This window comes from Centropristis striata, chromosome 16, assembly GCF_030273125.1.
Source record: "Centropristis striata isolate RG_2023a ecotype Rhode Island chromosome 16, C.striata_1.0, whole genome shotgun sequence".
In the NCBI taxonomy this organism is placed as follows: domain Eukaryota; kingdom Metazoa; phylum Chordata; class Actinopteri; order Perciformes; family Serranidae; genus Centropristis; species Centropristis striata.
Window position 1 is genome coordinate 35,622,261 of NC_081532.1, and position 19,312 is coordinate 35,641,572.

Here is a 19,312-nt window from a genome sequence, read left to right on the forward strand (position 1 = left end):
GGAGGGAGGAAGAACCTGTCTATCACCTGGAGGGAGAACCTGTCTATCCCCTGGAGGGAGGAAGAACCTGTCTATCACCTGAAACCAGAACTTGCCGTCATCAGGTGGAAGAAGTAATCAGATTACTTTACTGCAGTAAAAATACTAATACCACACTGTGAAATTACTCCACTACAGTAAAAGTACAAAAGTATCAAAATGTACTCAAATTATCAATAGTAAAGGTAGGTAGGAGAGTAGAAGGAAGTTACATAAAATGGAAAGTATATGTACCTCAAATTGTACTTAAGTATATTAGTACTTAGTTACATTCGTCCACTCATCGTTTATTGATCAATAAATCAATAAATGAGTGATGTGGCTCTGATCTCTGAGACAGAAAGAGAAGCAGGAAGTCGACGGTGAAAAGTGGAAACATTTAATAGAAACATTGAGAGCAGCTCCAACACATGAACGAGTTTCTCTCCTAAATAAATAATCAATAAGAGCCGATCAGCTGAGCGGTGACGTCATGTGTTTACAACTCTTCAATCGGCTCTAATTCCCCGACTCGGCTTAATGCGACTCATTATTTTTAATGATTGACTTATTGATCGGGCTGAATAGAGGCGATGAGTCTGAAGATGTTTGGATTTGATGCTCATTAATAAATCAATGCAGGTCGCTTCCCAAAAACACTGATTCATTAAAACCAAAGTTCATCTTTAAATCGTGTTTGGAGTCGTTGAAGCTTCATCGATGTCTCAGGGAACCTTTTCTGCTCCTAAATGTGACAAATTTGTTTGAATTGATTTGAGATCAAAACTCTTCAGATGAAGTCACTTCAAACTGTTTTACATTAAAAAATAAAAATAAAAACACACAGCAGCAGCAGCAAACTGAAGCTGGTTCCATAAAGATATTTCCTTCACAAATAAATCAAGTTCCTCTCATCAAACATCCACATACATTTAATCAAATCACGTTCAAAAAATCAGTTAAAGTGCTCGCTGTATTTATAATATTTTCATCTTGGTGTCGGAGAACTGTTATCATATTCCAGACTGACAAACAGTGATTCTAGCTCAGAACAGCAGCTGCAGGTGACTGATGACTTTTAAATCTGAATCAAATGAAACCAGTGCAGAAGTGTTTTTAACCTGCATTCTGTCAGACGGCCAGCAGGGGGCGACTGCACAGGATGCTCAGAGAACTCAGTTTGTTGATCATTTTCTGTCTTTTTTTAATCATTTTTGTGTCTTTTTTTAGCCAGACTAAATCTCATTTGTGATATAGTCTGGCCACCTGGAGAACACCTGTTCATTTCTCCGTAGAGGAGGCGTGGCTTACGATCTCCGGAGCCGTTTATTGGACGCTTAGAATGTCTATCACAGCGTCTGTAGGTAGCTCTTAGCCAATCAGATCAGTTATACCAGATGACGTAGTAGAGCAACAGAAATTCGAGGAAGAATCGAGCAACAAGACGACTGATGTTTACACAGCCAGACTAGCTCATCTGCTCCTCCTCCTCCTCCTCCTCCTCCTCCTCCTCCTCCTCCTCCTCCTCCTCCTCCTCCTCTTCAGCATGTGTACATCTCCAAAGCAGCCTCCACCCCTCTTACACCTGAGCCTCCACCTGGTCTGTCCCAGAGATGGGGGCGAGGTTGTTACTGGGAAGACGTTGCTCTAGAAGGCTGCTGGTCCAGATGGTGAGTGTCCAAGGTTGCTCATTGACTGTGTTGCCCAACTGTGTCAACCTCTCCACCAGATCTCCAACCTCAGTCTCCAGTTGGGGCATGTTGTGCCGGCACTGTGGAAGGTTTCCTGTGTTTTGCCGGGACCAAAACTAAAATGTCCAGCTGAACTTACTGACTCCAGACCAGCAGCTTCACTTCTCTCATCATGGAGACTTGGAGCGGCTGGTTCTACGCCTACTGATACGCCTGAATCATTTTGTGTAATTTCTGGTAATTTTGTGGCTTTTACGATAAATGTGTGTCTATTTTTGGTAATTTTGTGTCATTTTTGGTAATTTTGTGTAATTTCTGGTAATTTTGTGTCTTTTTTGGTAATTTTGTGTCTTTTTTTGGTAATTTTGTGTAATTTCTGGTAATTTTGTGTCTTTTTTAATAATTTTGTGTCTTTTTTTGGTAATTTTGTCTTTTTTTTGATAATTTTATGTCTTTTTAAAAATATTTTTTGTCTTTTTTGGTAATTTTGTTTGTCTTTTTTGGTAATTTTGTTTGTCATTTCTGGTAATTGTGTCTTTTTTGATAATTTTGTGCCTTTTTAAAAATATTTTATGTCTTTTTTGGTAATTTTGTGTCTTTTTTGGTAATTTCTGGTAATTTTGCATCTTTTTTGGTAATTTTGTGTCTTTTTTAATAATTTTGTGTCTTTTTAAAAATATTTTTTGGTAATTTTGTTTGTTATTTCTGGTAATTGTGTCTTTTTTGGTAATTTTGTGCCTTTTTTTAAATCATTGTGTTGTTTTGTTACAACATTCGTGACACTTGGAAAAGTGTTTATACATAAATCATATTTTATTCTAAAACATGCATATGGATTGTTATGGATATGTTTGTATTTTAATTTTTGTGGTATAACCAGAGAAAACTGTACACTGTATAATACTCTGTATAAGTTGATTTTAAACTCAAATAAAGAAAGTCGACCTTTAACAGCAGAACTCTGCAGCTGTTTCACTTGAAGGATTTTATACAAACCCATGAACTTTGAAACAAACAGTCCATCTTTCGATCCTGGTCCTGTTTTTAAAAAAGTGTTTTTTTTAATCCCCTGAAACCCCAAAAATCAGTAAAAAACCTGATTATGTATTATATGTATGTAGTATGTGACAAGAGCTGTAAATGATAGAAGTGTTTGAGTCAAAAAGTGAAATAAGTGAAAGTGACTAACCAGCCAGAGTTCAACATTAGTTTGTTCTTCTACTTTCATGTTATTTAGTATTTTCAGCTGCTGTGTTTCTGGGAGGCACTTTAATAAAAGCACTTGTTTTTAGTCGCCATCTGTTGAAAGGCTGCAGCATCACAGCACTGTTATTATTATTATTATTATTATTATTGTTATTATGATGGTGATGGTGATGATGATGGTGATATTAACGTCTCTGTCAGCTGCAGGAGACACTTTTTTACTTCTTGAACAACTTCCTGAAGACGCTCCTCCTCGACCTGCTCATGTTGTCGTCTGTCAGCTGGGGGGGCGGAGCCTGGGCGTGGGGGGGCGGGTTCTGGTTCTGGTTCTGGTTCTGTGAACCTGCAGGGAGATAAATGAAAGATTTACTCACATGACGCTTATCACAAAACTGGCGATATCGTCAGAGTTTGAACTTTCGGTCCTTGAATGGATCATTTGTGACGAAAGCTCCAGTGGGAAAAAGTGACCAAAACGTGTGTTAAATGTTGATATTTGTGTCAGAATCTCTTTATTCTCCATGAGTCATTTAAATAAAGTGTTTGCACTAACCAGATCCTGTTAAAAACATTAAATTCTCCTCAGAGACACTGAAGACATGATTGATTCTGCTGAGACCAACGGGAATCTGTTTACACAGAGCAGAGAGGAGAGGACAGGAGAGGCTGTTTACACAGAGCTGAGAGGAGAGGACAGGAGAGGCTGTTTACACAGAGCAGAGAGGAGAGGACAGGAGAGGCTGGAAACATGAAAATACAATACTCTATGTCCTATTTGGGAAATTTTGTTACTTTTCTTATACTTTTGTGTCTTTTTTAATAATTTTCTTTTTTAATAATGTTGTGTCTTTTTTGAATCATTGTGTTGTTTTACTAAGAACATTCGTGACACTTGAGGAAAAATGCTGTACACATAAATTACATTTTACTCTAATAAAAATCTATTTTCTGATTCCTCTCATTCTGTTATTCTATTGTTGTATGTTAAGCCATGTTTGAGTTGTTGTGATTGAGTGGAGCTGCTGTCTGACCTGGGCCCGGGGCCTCCTGGTCCTCCTGGTCCTCCTGGTCCTGCTGGTCCTGCTGGTCCTGCTGGTTGTAGCGGTGCTGGTTGTAGTAGGTGTGTGGTGGTTTGGGCGGCGGCTCGGAGGACGTCTGTCTCTGCAGGGACGTTCTCTCTGAGGACGAGTCGTCCGGAGCGTCGGCTAACTTCTCCAGACTCAGGTTGACTGAGGACGCTCTCCTGGACCACAACATCTCACAGGTCATTTACACAAACAACTCTAAATAATATAATATATAATAAATAATGTCCCTGTAAACCACAAACATTCAGCTCTGTGTGCAGGAGCTGTTAGCCTGTTAGCTAAACAGGAACCGCTTCATGTTCTGTTGCTTGTTGTTGTACCGATACAGGTCATTTTATTTTTATTTTATTTAAATTGGCAAACATGAACTAATACTGAACATACAGTACTGGTGTTCAATTTGCCATTCATTTTAATTTAATTTAGTATTTAAATTTTCAGAAATTATGTTTTTTTTTGCCATTTATTTTTAATATTTATTCTTATTTAAATGGTCGACAATGAACTGATGCAGAACACACAGGACTGATGTTTCTTTTTCTATTTATTTTAATTGTATTGTGTATGTATAAATATTATTTGAAAAAAACACAATATGCCTTTTTTATAAGCTCGTTAATAATAAGTGTGTTCTCAACGGTGAGCTGCTATTCTCCCAGGTCATTGTTAATAAATATTATAAATTCATTTAAAATATAAAACTGGCACATCGTCGTTCAGCTCCAGCTGATCTGCAGAACGGCTGAAAAAACCTCTTTCTCTCTCTCTCTCCTGCAGAAACACTGAAATATATATAATATATTCCTCTATTCTCCTCCTGGCTGCATAGAAACCAGCTGTGTGTGTGTGTGTGTGTGTGTGTGTGTGTGTTCTTGTACTTCCTACATAGTGAGGACCGGAACACGTTTTTAACCAACATTGTGAGGACATTTTTGCAAAGTGAGGACATTTCGGCCGGTCCTCACTTCTTTAAAGGCTTTTTTTAGATTTCAGACTTTGTTTTAAGGGTTAAAGGTTACATGATGATGATAATTAACTGAAACTGTATTGTGTGGTTACAAAACTAACTAAAATTATAGTGAAAATGTCCTTCGTTTTCATCTTTGTCAACTTTTTTCATACATAATGAAGATGGATCAGACAAAGGAAATAAAGGAAACATTTACTGTGACCTCTTTTAATCCCCCACCCAACAAATACCCCATTACAAAAAACTACAACTAATAAAAACTAAACTAAAACTAAAGCATTTCACTCTAAAAACTCATTAAAACTAACTGAATTTGAAAACAAAAATTCACACCAAAATTAAAACTAAAACTAATGAAAAATCCAAAACTATTATAACCTTGCAAGGGAATTCACTGTTCCAATGAGGGTCCTCACAAAGATGGAAGTACAAGAATGTGTGTGTGTGTGTGTGTCAGCTGAATGGAGGCGAGTCGTGTCCTGTGTGTTTCCTCTATTGTGTTCCTGCTGAATGTAATTCACCTTGTCAAAGTATCTCATTAGAGACAGAAAGCCTGCTGGTAGAGAGGTGGTTTCGGGGCCCCGGGGCCCTCCTGAGCCGAGCCGGGCCCCGGGGCCCCGGGTGGACCGGGAACATGTGGAGGTCAAATTACCTGACGCAGTTTGATGGAAACCACTTCAGTCTGACTCCATCAAACACTCTGAGAGACTGAAAGATTCAGCCCTGAAACTCTCCCGCCACACTCTGATGGAAACCTTTTCTTTAGATTCGAGCGATTTAACCGGAGAAGAAGAGAAGAATGAAGCGATCGGCAGGAGGAAATATTATATATATATATATATATATATATATATATTTATATATATATATATTAGAGCTCAGAACTTTAGAGCGGAGCGCCTCAAACTCTGAACTCAAGTTAGAGAGCGCCATGACATTTCCTCATATCTGATATTTTATACATTTTATTCTGCATTTAACCCTCTGAAACATTTGTTTTCTTTAAAAGATCGCCGAGAAAGTAGAAAGAAACTGTAAAAACAGACGGTGTCGTCAGAGTATGAACTTTCCGACGGTCCTTGAACGCATCATCAGTTACTAAAGTTTCTGCTATACTTTTGTACTTGAGCAAGTTTTGAATGCAATGATTTGACGTCAACACATGAAGTGGGAACCAAGGTTATTATAGTGAACGAAAACTAACGAAATAACGAAAACTAGAATTGAAAAAACATTTTCGTTAACTGAAATAAAAATAAAAACTAGAGTTTTTTAAAAAACGATAACTAACTGAAACTGTATTGTGTGGTTACAAAACTAACTAAAATTATAGTGAAAATGTCCTTAGTTTTTGTTTTTGTCAACTTTTTTCATTCATAATTCAGTGTTTCTATTTGAACATGCAACACATGGTGAATATGTTTACTGAGACTGGGATGTTTACACTAGAACCAAAACACAAAACAGTTAATAACCTTATTGGGGCTGAGATGATAAACCAAAGGAAATAAAGGAAACATTTATTATGAACTCTTTGAATCTGGCACCAACACATACCCCATTACAAAAAACTAAAACTAACACTAAAACTAATAAAAACTAAACTAAAACTAAGCATTTTCAAAAAATAAAAACTAAACTAAAACTAGAAAAACTCACTCTAAAAACTCACTAAAACTAACTGAATTTGAAAACAAAAATTCACAACAAAATTAAAACTAAAACTAATGAAAAATCCAAAACTATTATAACCTCCAAGGGAATTCACTGTTCCAATGAGGGCCCTCACAAAGATAGAAGTACAAGAATGTGTGTGTGTGTGTGTGTCTGTGTGTGTGTGTGTCTGTGTGTGTGTGTGTGTGTGTGTGTGTGTGTGTGTGTGTCTGTGTGTGTCTGTGTGTGTGTGTGTGTGTGTGTGTGTGTCTGTGTGTGTCTGTGTGTGTGTGTGTGTGTGTGTGTGTACCCTGAGTCATTAGAGTCGCTGCTGGCAGATTCAGAGTTTTGAAGCTTCTTCACCCAGAGCTGCTGCAGATCTTTGCTGGACGCTGCAAACAGGTACTGACTACCATCCTCCAGTCTAGACACACACACACACACACACACACACACACACACACACAGACACGCACACGCACACGCACACGCACACGCACACGCACACACACACACACACACACACACACAGACACACACACACACACACACACACACACACAGTCAACAACTACAATAATATAAACACTGTACATTTATTTACAGAAATATCAACAAGTTAATGACAGTCATATCCCGTGGCTATTCCATGGATATTTGTTCCTATTGGTTTGTTCCAAGTCACGTGACTTTCAAGGTCCCGGCGGTCAGAACAAAAAACATGGCGGACAGTTCTCTCATTTTTAGTGAAAAAAATCAATATTTTGACTTAGTTTCTGCATAAAAATGGATTTTGATCACATTTCTAGCGAGAAATATATGTTTTATTTTCTAAATCTTCACTCAGTGAATGTACATAATCACTTTGTATGTTGGAATAGCCACGGGATATGACTGGCATTAACTTGCATTGTAGCGAAATCCGTGTCAGTTTCACGGAAATTTGAATGATTCCGTGGCTATTCCATGGATTTAGAGTTAAGCGAAATCCGTGGCTATTTCACGGATTTCTGTGAGACCATGTTGGTTCAATGCTACAGAATTCAATATGTTTCCATTTATATTTCCCTCTCTGTAAACACGTCATAAAGCTTCCATTATTTGCCGGTATCTACATTTAAAATATGCACAGAACAGTTCTTCCTCCCTTTAGAGCGACATGAACATTACTGACATGAGTCTGAAGGTGTTCTCCTTCCTCCGGTAGTAGCGGTTCTCCCTGCAGGAGGAGCGCTCGGTGCTGATGGGAGGCCACCTGGAGGCCCTCTGAGGAAACACACTCTCTGTTTAATAATGACAATAGTAATAATAATGATAATAGTGCCTATAATGAGTGAATAACGTAGCGTACCTGAGCAGCAGCGTCTCGGTCCTTGAACAGGCTGAGAGTTTCTGCCTGCAGCACGGCCAACACCTGCTCCCAGTGCTCCGCCCCCTGCAGCACAGCAGCCAATCACAGAGAGGCACCACACACCTGTCAGCCAATCACAACAACTCTGCCTGCATGCTGAATAATGTTCCGTAGCAACTGGATTATTGTTATTATTATTATTTTGTTATTGAGGAAAATGTACTCAGCTGCTGTATTTAGGTCATTAACAATATCTAAAACTTTTTTTCTAACACATTTTTAAAACTTTTTTTTTCAGCTTGAATGTATTTAAAGAAGAAAATGAGTGATTACGGCATTAAAACAACACATTTTATCGTTTTTAAAACTGATAACACAGCATCTGTACAGAGAATAATCTCACATAAAAAATGTTTTTTCTCTGGTCCTGTGAAAGTTTTACAGTTATGAATTCAACATTTATAAATTGAAGAGCAACTTGTTTGCAGTATTAGGCGTCAATTAACAATTTAAAAGATTTGTGGTCAATATTTTGCACATTTCTAATCAATAGTTAGACCATTTTGCCACATGTTTAGATTTGTTTTCCCTTTAGTCAATGTTTTGCACTTTCTTTGGTTACTACTTTGCAAATTCTTTAGTCAATTACTCTATAATTTGAACATTCTAAACTTGTTTTTTTTCAGGTCTTTTCAATTTAAAACAAATATTCATATTAAAGAGTAAATTACTACAAAGAAAGCCAAAAATGTCTTGATTCTTACCATGTTTATTGTGACTCTCTAAAGTTAATACATTGTATGCATCATATATAATAATGTTAAATATTCTTATTAAGACACTTATTTGCTTTAAACAGTGTATTCTATATTCAACCTGAGAAACTACTTTTTAAAAATGTTTCCCTCCCAAATAAAAATTATGTTTTTATTCCAGCTTGGAAAAAAAATTATCAACTCATTTTGGTTATTGGAGAATTTTTCCACAAAAAAAATTAAGAAAAATATTATTTAAAAAAAACACAATATACATTTACAAACTTCGGAATGTTTGGTGTCTGTCTGGCGTCTGTGTTTCTCACCTTGTTTCCTCCTTGTTTCAGTTTGATCTCCAGCGTTCCCTCCATCCTGATTGGCTGCTGTGCTGTTACCTAGGAGACCAGAGACCAATCAGCTTCCATCAATCATCGAGTGGTGACATTTGATGTGAGAGAGTTTACCTCCGGCGTGGAGCTGCGGACGCCGACTTCTTCGTCTGGCGGATCCTCTAACGTCCTCGCTGTCCCTGGAAGAGACGCAGGGCCGAGGTCAGCTGACTCGGGTTCCTGCTCTGTGATTGGTGCAGCAGTCGGGGAGTCGGGTGGCGTCACCTCCTCCTCTGCAGCAGGAGGAGGAGCAGGAGGCTCGGCAGCGCGGAGCTCTCTGCTCGGTGGCGGCGGTGATTCGGGGGGAGCAACGAGGGATCTGATGGTCGGAGGAGGAGAGTCGGGAGGAGGCGAGTCGGGAGGAGGCGAGTCGGGAGGAGCAGCGGCGGGCTCAGAGTGGCGTGAGAACCTGGGCTCTGAGGAGGAGAACCTGGACTCTGAGGAGGAGAACCTGGACTCTGAGGAGGAGAACCTGGGCTCTGAGGAGGAGAACCTGGGCTCTGAGGAGGAGAACCTGGACTCTGAGGAGGAGAACCTGGGCTCTGAGGAGGAGAACCTGGACTCTGAGGAGGAGAACCTGGGCTCTGAGGAGGAGAACCTGGACTCTGAGGAGGAGGAGAGTCTGGGCTTCGGAGACAGAGGAGGTTTGGATCTGGGGCGGCGCTCCTCCTCCAGAGACGAAGGAGAGACGGAGGTGTGAGGGGAGGAGGGCGGAGGAGACTCGGGAGGCTTCGGAGAGACGGCGGGCGCCACGTCTGGGGGTCTGGTTCTAGTCCTCCAGGAGCCGGGACCGGGACCGGGACTGGGACTTGGACCGGGACTGGGACTTGGACTGGGACCGGGACTTGGGCTTGGACTGGAAGGAGGACTGCTGCCGTCCTCCTCGGTCTCCCGTCTCCTCCTGGTGCTCCTGAGGACTCTGGGGTCTGGCTGCGGGGGGGGGGCTGGGAGGGGGACTAGCTGAGGTCCTCCTGTCCGTCCTCCTGCCGCTGCCGACCCGACGCACGCCGTCTCTGGAGGCGGAGCTTCGCGGCGTCTTCGGATCCGACGGTTTCCTCTTCAGGGACAAGACTCTGGCCGGAGGTTTCCTGTCCTCGGGGTTCTGGTTCCTGTGGAGTCTGTTCTCCCTCTGAGGAGGAAACAAAAACATCAGAGAGGAAACGCTCTGATGGTCTGATGGTCTCCGGTCCAGACATGAACCAGCTCACCTGTGTTTTCTTCTTCTGCAGGGCGATGAAGCGCTCGCTCTGGGCCTGGATCATGGCCTCCAGGTCCTCCTGCCTCTTCAGGAGCTCCTGGACGTCAGACACAGAGTCCTGGAGGAACAATAAAATAACAATAAAAATGATATAAAATGCTATAAAATACAAAAAAAGCTATGAAATACAAAAATAAAATGCCATAAATTACTTAATGCTTAAAAAAAAAAGCTATAAAACAAAATAAAACTGCTAAAAAGACAGAAATTAAGAAAATAAAAAATATGGATAAAATTAAGGAAGAAAACAATAATAATTAAAAACATTTTACCACATAAATATGAGGGATAAGTTAAATAAAAAGTTATAAAGCTGTGTATAAAGCAGAGGTACCCCGTAGTCCTGGGCCAGCAGGGAGTTCTCGTAGGAGCTGAGCCAGCGCTCGGCCTGCTCCAGCTCCCTCTGCAGGAGAGAAACCTCCAGCTCCTCCTCGTACAGGATCCTGGTCTCCTCCCAGACCTGCTCCACCTGCTGCTCCAGCTCCTGCAGCTCCGAGACTCGCTCCTCCACCTGACAGAGAAAGGAGGAGCAGGAGGTGAGGATGTGAGGGAAGAAGAAGAAGAAGAAGAAGAAGAAGAAGAAGAAGAAAAAGAGGATTTCAGGTGTTTCGCCTCACCTCTGGAGACAGGAAGTGCCCCCCCTCCACCAGGCCCCGCCCCTCCTCTTTCACAGCCTGTGATTGGCTGAGCTGTCTGTCCATCTGGACTCGGTACTCCTGGTGTTTCCTGAGCAGATGCTCCAGGTCGCAGCCGTCCACGCTCGCCGCCTCGCCCCGAACCAGAGACAGCATCTCTCTGAGCCGCGCCCTGAGACACACACACAATATAATATCAATATTTATCAATATAGATATTAAATACCAGCCTCAAAAATCTGTCTTTATGGATCTCGACGTCCTCTAATATTTGGGTTTTATTCATCTGAAAAGGCTCTTATCTTAAGACCGTAAAAAACGGAAAAAAGACCAAAGAAATTTAAAAAATAGAGACGAATGATAACTAATCAATAAAAGTGTGATATAAATAAATAAATAAAACCAACAAACATCACAGAAACTAAACATTTAGGAGTTATAAGAAAAATAATTATAGTAAAACCAAGTGAAATAAAAACTAGATAAAAACAAGACTCAATAACAAATACAATAACAATAAAAATGCTATAAAATACTAAAAATAAAATACTTAGAATAAAATGCTTTAAAATACTAAAAATTACAAATACATATATATATATACATATATATACATATATAAATCAAACATAAAAATCAAAAGTATGTGCAGCAGTGCACCGATGTTATAAGATAGTTCATCTTATTTATTTGTATTTATCATCATATTTATATTATATATTAATATGTTTTATTTATATTATTTTTATTGAATATTTTAATCTAATTGAATTAGTTTTCCAGTAACAGCTGACTGGGCTCTGGACCAGTAGAACCTACATGAGCTCGGTCCAGCGGGAGAAGTACTGCTGGACGTCCTGGGCCCGGCCCAGTCTGGCTCTGCGCTGTGAGGACTTGGTCTGGATGCTGCTCCAGCAGGACTCCAGCTCCTCCAGCCTCCGGGTCACCGCGGCTCGGACCGGAGGCTGCCGTCGGCTCAGAGCCCCGCCCTCCTCTCTGCTCCTGCTCACCTCCTCCGAGATCAGAACCAGGTCCCTCTGACGGAACAAAGACCAGAGATACATACACACTGTCTGTGTCCTCGTGTTTCACTGCAACATATAAAACCTATAAGTCCTGCAGCTCTGTGGAGTCAGCACTATCAGAACAACTCAAACATGTCTTTGTGCAGAATAACACAGTTAGAATGACAGAAATCAGAAAAAGGTTGAAATTCATCTGAGGCTACATTTACACGAGGACGGTCTGAACAGAAGACGCAAAAGTGTCGTCGCGCCTTCACGTTTTATTCCTCGTTTAGACGAGCGTTTTTGGAAGGAAATCTGCTGCATACGGTGACGCAAAAATCACTAGATCTCCCAGGTCTCGTTCACAGCCGTCTGGCTCCTCCCACCAATCGCTGCATCCAGAATGTGATGGAGGTAATTCCAGATCCTTCTCTGTTCACTAATACTATCTGTACATATCCTGGACATTTGGTGGAAAGACTCCTGTAAGTTTATTAGAGCTGCCAGAGCAGCTTGAAGGTCCCACCATGGAAATAATCCCACGTTTCTTTATTTCCTGTCCTGGAGCATGTATGTGACGTAAACACATACGTGACGTGAGCAGATCAGATCAGAGTTTTGTGTCTTGTCAGTGTAGACGACACGCTACGGAGGAGAGGATTACACTTTTACACTTTGGAGGGTGGTTTCAGATTTTTGCGTCTTTAAGCCCCAAAAACGCCGTCACCGTCTAAACGAAAGGCACTTCACATAAAATATTTTGTCGTTTTTACCCGCGAGCGTCCTCGTGTGAACGGGGCCCAAAACTAGTTTTCTGTAAGCTAGCTAGCAGTCAGGATGAACTCTGGTCTGGTGTTCCTACCTCCAGCGCCTCGTGCTGCCTCAGCAGAGTCTGGATGGAGTTCAGGTCGTGGTCCTGGTCCTCAGAGTCCAGCACCGCCTCCTTCTCAGCCATCCAGCCCTTCAGCTCGTCCACGTCGTGGTTAAACTGGTGCACCTCCCTCGCTGCCTGGAGGGCCTGCAGGACACCAGCTCATGTTTACATTTATTATTATTCTTATTATATATATTCTAATGAACGGTGTGTGATGGAGCAGGAGTTATCTACCTGCTCCCTGCTCCTGATGCTGCGCTTCAGCTCCTCCCACAGCTCGCTCAGCTCCTCGTCCCTCCGCTGGGCCGCCCCGTCCTGCTGCAGGCCTCCAACCAGCTGCTGAACCACCGTCAGCCGGCTACGACCCAGACCAGACACCTCCGACACCAGGACCTCCAGCTTCTCCTGCAGCACCTGGAGGAGGAGCAGGAGGAGGAGGAGGGAGGAAGAGAGGAGGAGGAGGAGGAGAGAGAGATAGAAGAGGGAGGAGGAGGAGGAGGAGGAGGGGGAGAAGAAGAGAAGGAGGAGGAGGGTTTAGGAGGAGGAGGAGGAGAGAGAGATAGAAGAGGGAGGAGGAGGAGGGAGGAGGAGAGAGAGAGAAGAGGAGGAAGAGGAGGGAGAGAAGAACAGGAGGAGGAGGAGAAGGAGGAGGAGGAGGAGGAGGAGGAGGAAGAGAAAAACAGGAGGAGAAGGAGGGGAGAGGATTTTTTTTCCAAAAATAAAGCGTTATTATTAACCTACAGGAGGGTATTAAGTCCATTTTAGATTTAAAACAAAAATGAGTAAATAAATACAAAGCTGCAGGAGATGGAAAATATTCAGTGAATTTGAGATTAAAGTTGTAAATATACGGGAGAAAACCCTGATACATGTCAAAACCCTTTTATTATCTAATAAAACATAAAATAAAAATTAAATCCTTTGCCAAAGTCCAAGAGTCTAAAATACCAAACTCCTGAGTCCCCATGATGAGCTCACCTCCACGTCCTCCAGGTCCTGTCCACAGTCTTTGGACTCTGCCACAGTCTTCTTGGAGGTCAGCCATGTTTGTAGTTCTTTGGCTTCTCTCTCGAACACGTAGAGGCGGAGCCGCTCCTCCAGGGCAGCTCGGCGAGCGGCGGAGAGACGGAGGAGCGTCTCGAAGCGCTCCAGGACGCCAGGGAGAACCTCGCTGACCAGGTGGCTGGACGGACACAGAGACGGGTTTATTTAGTCTGGACTCACCTTCAGACAGGTGAGGATGGACGGGTCCTGCTCACCTGTTGGGGTGTCCCAGGTGCTGCAGCTCTGCTCCGCTCTCCTGCAGACGCTCCACCGTCCTCCTCTGGGTCTCCAGCTCCACCTCCACAGAGTCCAGAACCCTCAGCAGAGACTCCGCCCCCTCCTGGCTCCGCCCACAGTCACCTGACTCCAGACCAGCACGCAGGTCCTCCAGGACCAGCTGCAGCTCACACACCTACACACACACACATATAATAATATACACACACACACACACATATAGAGATACAGAGATACACACACACATACACACACAGAGATACAATGATACATACACACACACACACACACACACACACACACACACACACATAGAGATACAGAGATACACACACACACATAGAGATACAGAGATACATATACACACACACACACACACACACACACACACATAGAGATACAATGATACACACACACATACACACACACACACACACACACACACACACACACAGAGATACAATGATACACACACACACACACACACACACACACACACAGATACAGAGATACACACACACACACACACACAGATACAGAGATACACACACACACACACACACACACACATAGAGATACAATGATACACACACACACACATAGAGATACACACACACACACACAGATACAGAGATACACACACACACACACACACACACAGATACAGAGATACACACACACACACACACAGATACAGAGATACACACACACACACACACATAGAGATACAATGATACACACACACACACACACACACACACATAGAGATACAGAGATACATATACACACACACACACACACACACATAGAGATACAATGATACACACACACATACACACACACACACACACACACACACACACACACAGACACAGAGATACAATGATACACACACACAAACACACACACACAGATACAGAGATACACACACACACACAGATACAGAGATACACACACACACACACACACACACACATAGAGATACAATGATACACACACACACACACACACATAGAGATACACACACACACACACACACACAGATACAGAGATACACACACACACACACACACACAGATACAGAGATACACACACACACACACACACACAGATACAGAGATACACACACACACACACACACATAGAGATACAATGATACACACACACACACACACACATAGAGATACACACACACACACACAGATACAGAGATACACACACACACACACACACACACACAGATACAGATACACATACACACACACACACACACACACACACACACAGAGACACAGACATACACATAAAGAGAAATACACACAGACACAAACACACACACACACACACTCAGAGTTACTGCAGGACATGGTTTGGTAGAATCAGTTGTTTACAGTAAATCTCAGCAGCTGTGTGTGTGTGTGTGTGTGTGTGTGTGTACCTCTGACAGGAAGCTGTGGATGCGCAGCGCCTCCTGCAGCAGCTTCCCCTTCCTGTCCGCCTCCATCAGCAGGTCGTCATGGAGACGCTTCAGCTCCTCCAGACGCTCGCGGATGTCGTGAGACGCAAAGTGACGACCTCTGACCTGCGGATCCATACATCATGTGTTCATACAGGAAACATCTGTCCATACATCATGTGTTCATACAGGAAACATCTGTCCACATCAAAGCCACACTGAGTGACAGCTGCTCACCAGACTATGCCCCGCCTCCTGAACCGCCTGGACCAATGGGGTGCGACCTGAGATCTCCTGCATCACAGCCTGAAACACCAGAAAACCACTGAGAAAGATCCAGTTGATTCCTTTAAAGGAGCTACAAGGAGCTTCGTTTCTTGTTGAGTTTGAAAACGTAATTTTTAAAAAATAAGAACTTTTTTTAAAAGCTAAGTTGACATATTTATATATTATATAGATGGCTTCTACTTAATAATGCCACATTTATTTATTTTATAAGCATTTGTTTTTATTTCTCACCTTTTTAAACATTTTATTTAAAAAATCCATATTTATTTATTTCATAGGCATATTAATAATCATTTTTTATTTTTTAAACATTTTATCTAAAAATGTATTTATCACTTAAAAAACATCTTATTTCATAATTCCATATTTATTTATTTCGGCTGCATATTTATTTATCACTTTATTGATTTATTTTATAGATATATTTATAAAATAAATATAAAATGTTTCTTTCTTTTCTTTTTAAACATTTTATTTCATAATTTCATATTTATTTATTTCAGAGGCATATTTATTTAATCATCACTTTTTAAAAAAACATTTTATTTCATAATTCCATATTTATTTATTTATTTCAGAGGCATATTTATTTAATCATCACTTTTATAAAAACATTTTATTTCAGCAACAACAAAACTGAAAGATAAAGCAGTGGTGTTTAGTGGTGTTTTAACTGTGAATTAAGAGATTTATGAAAAAAAAATTGAAAAATATATTGATGTATTTTTATTTTATAGCAGTTTTACTGTGCGTGGACGTTTTTGTCCACGAGGGACACCAGAGGGAGTATTTGGCACTACATAAAAATACTAATGCAATCAAATCAATTTTTTTGCTAATCTTTGACATATCCAAGACTCTAATCACCACCAAAATTCGAGCTTCCTACTATTTATTTTATGGGAAAAAAATCATTTTTCGTGTTTTTTTGGAAGAAATTATGGAAAACTTTGAATTTATAAACTGGCATATAAAGGGTTAAACTTTTGAAAATTATTTAATGTTTGATAGTTTTGAACAAGTCTGAAGCTGTTTAAGAGATTTATGAAAAAAATCTGAAAAAAATATTAATGTATTTTTATTTTATAGCAGTTTTAGTGTGCGTGGACGTTTTTGTCCACAAGGGTGGTTAGAGGTAGTAAATTTGAGGGAGGCACAAGGGTTAAGGGAATATTTAAGTCATATATGATATTGTTGAGTGACAGAATAAAACATGTCTTTATTTCTCTCTATTATAAACATTTATTTCTCATTATGTATAATATATATATAATATAATGTGTCACCTGGTGTCTGAGCAGCAGCTGCTGGCCGCTGCCCAGCGAGCTGCCCCAGTCTGCAGCAGTGACGGAGGCCAGACGCTCCTTCAGCCAGGACACCTCCTCCTCCTGCTCCCTGCTGAACTGGAACAGCACCTGCCACGCCTCCAGGGTCTCCCTCCGCACCTGCAGGGGCTCCGCCAGACTGTTGTACCTGACACACAGACAGGGAGGGAGACAGACAGGGAGACAGGGAAATTCTGAAAGGGCCACGGGGGCTACTGCCGGTGTGTGTACACTATGATGAGATTCTTCAGAGATTTCAAACTATGCCCTTTAACCTCAAAATATGTGTGTGTGTGTGTGTGTGTGTAGGTGTAATTAAAATCACATAAAGTTTCCTGTGTGTGTGTGTATGAAGCATGTGTATGCATGTGTGAGGAGTGTGCGCACTTTAGTGCATGTGTGTGTGTGTGTATCTGTAACTGTAATCACATCAAAGATCAAAGCAATCAACAGAATTAACTGACACCTGTTAATGAAAGAGTGACAGCAGAGGTGGACAGACTGGAATTTCTGGCCTCGAACAGAAAGCATTTTTGGCAAAACCATAATACCTATCATTGATCCGACTTCACTTTGAGCGTCCCGAGTTCCTCCTGAACGTCTACATATGATTTTTTTAAAGAAAAATTAAAAAATAGCTTTGTTAGAGCGATCTAAAAAAACTGTTCCATCTTCCTTTTTTGCGAAATCTTCCTGCGTTTTTAATATGGGAGCCAATGAGGCTGTTGGTGGTGTTGGTGGATCATCTGTGCGTCCTACGCCCAAACTATAACTCTGACAGCTTTACCAGAGGATTGTGAGGGAGAAGACAAATTTTCCTACGTTTCTATGTATAAATTATTTCTGTAGAGTGGAATTTGCGGCCTGGAGCGCAGTTTTCAAATTTATTTTTTGACAGTTTTTTCTCTCCCTCTACACTCTGGCGATGATGTCACACACTGTGACACGAACATTCCGTGCAATACACACCCATTATAATCTCAGAATTTCTCCAAAAATGATCATGGTCATTGAACAGGGATTGATAAAAAACCATATGACCTATCGAAACGTGGATTAATACACCGATACACAAGACTTGTGTCTACTGTTTAAAGTTTAAATGGAGTCTCTAGGTGAAATTATGCCGGAGAAGTAGACGTTCAAAAATCTCCAATGATTGTTCTTTTTCGCTCATTTTTTGTCGGCCGTCCCATTCACTCCAATGCAAAATTTTGAGCAGTTTTTCGCGCAAAAAAAAAATTTGTATTCTGTAGAGAAAAGTAATAGCACACCGATCCCGATCAAACCGCACGTTTTGATATATAATTTGTCCTGCAACTCTTCAAGTTGTAGGACTAGTAGCAGGACGAAATTGCGTCCGGAAGAGGAATAAGAAGAAATCCACAGTATAACAGTAGTGCAGCACTGGTCCCTACAGATATTGCTGTAGGGACCAGCTGTACCAGCTCGGTGCGATTGCCCCGAGGCCCTAATAACGAAACGGAAGTCTCCTGAAAATAAATAAAAGCAGTGAATATTATTATATCATGTTTGTCTGTGCGTTTTTTTACGGTTTCACTCTATAATAAAGTGTTTTGGGTCATTTCTGTAGTAAGAATCCTTCTCCAGCTGTGAAGATTAAACATAAACCAAACATGGTACCTGTTGATGGTGTGAGCCACTCTGGTCTGGATCTCCTCAGCCAGGAAGTTCCCCTGAGAGCTGAAGCTCCTGGCCGTCTCCACCAGAGCCTGTTGGATCATAAACCAGGTGTAAACACTCTGGGCTCAGACTGGGACAGCTGCTGGACTCAGCAGGACTCAGCAGGACTCTGTACCTGGATGCGGTCTCGGTGCCCGTCCACCTCCTCCTCCAGGCCCTGCAGAGCCTTCAGCAGCCTGTTGACGGACGGCAGGTCGCTGCCACAGTCCTCGTCCCTCAGCTGGGCCTGCACAGAGCACACACACTGCTCCATGTCCTCCAGAGAGCGCTGGACCTGTAGAGCCTGAACACACACACACACACACACACACACACACTGTTAGAACACACACACACACTCTGTTAGAGCACACACACACACTG

The 19,312-nt window shown here is 41.6% G+C and overlaps 1 protein-coding gene across 1 annotated transcript in view; it reads right to left on the reverse strand.

Annotated features, from left to right (window-relative positions):
- Positions 1-3,133: 3,133 nt before the first annotated feature.
- The window catches only part of sptbn5 (spectrin, beta, non-erythrocytic 5), a 65,792-nt gene continuing 49,613 nt past the window's right edge, over positions 3,134-19,312 (reverse strand). The window contains 21 exon segments of the mRNA XM_059352639.1: positions 3,134-3,258; positions 3,947-4,158; positions 6,937-7,050; positions 7,801-7,892; positions 7,978-8,061; positions 9,059-9,127; positions 9,197-10,025; positions 10,027-10,250; positions 10,330-10,437; positions 10,714-10,890; positions 10,997-11,186; positions 11,834-12,051; positions 12,884-13,039; positions 13,130-13,309; positions 13,874-14,078; positions 14,155-14,351; positions 15,615-15,758; positions 15,870-15,938; positions 17,207-17,393; positions 18,890-18,978; positions 19,065-19,232. Coding sequence (XP_059208622.1) covers positions 3,134-3,258; positions 3,947-4,158; positions 6,937-7,050; positions 7,801-7,892; positions 7,978-8,061; positions 9,059-9,127; positions 9,197-10,025; positions 10,027-10,250; positions 10,330-10,437; positions 10,714-10,890; positions 10,997-11,186; positions 11,834-12,051; positions 12,884-13,039; positions 13,130-13,309; positions 13,874-14,078; positions 14,155-14,351; positions 15,615-15,758; positions 15,870-15,938; positions 17,207-17,393; positions 18,890-18,978; positions 19,065-19,232 — 3,837 coding nt within the window.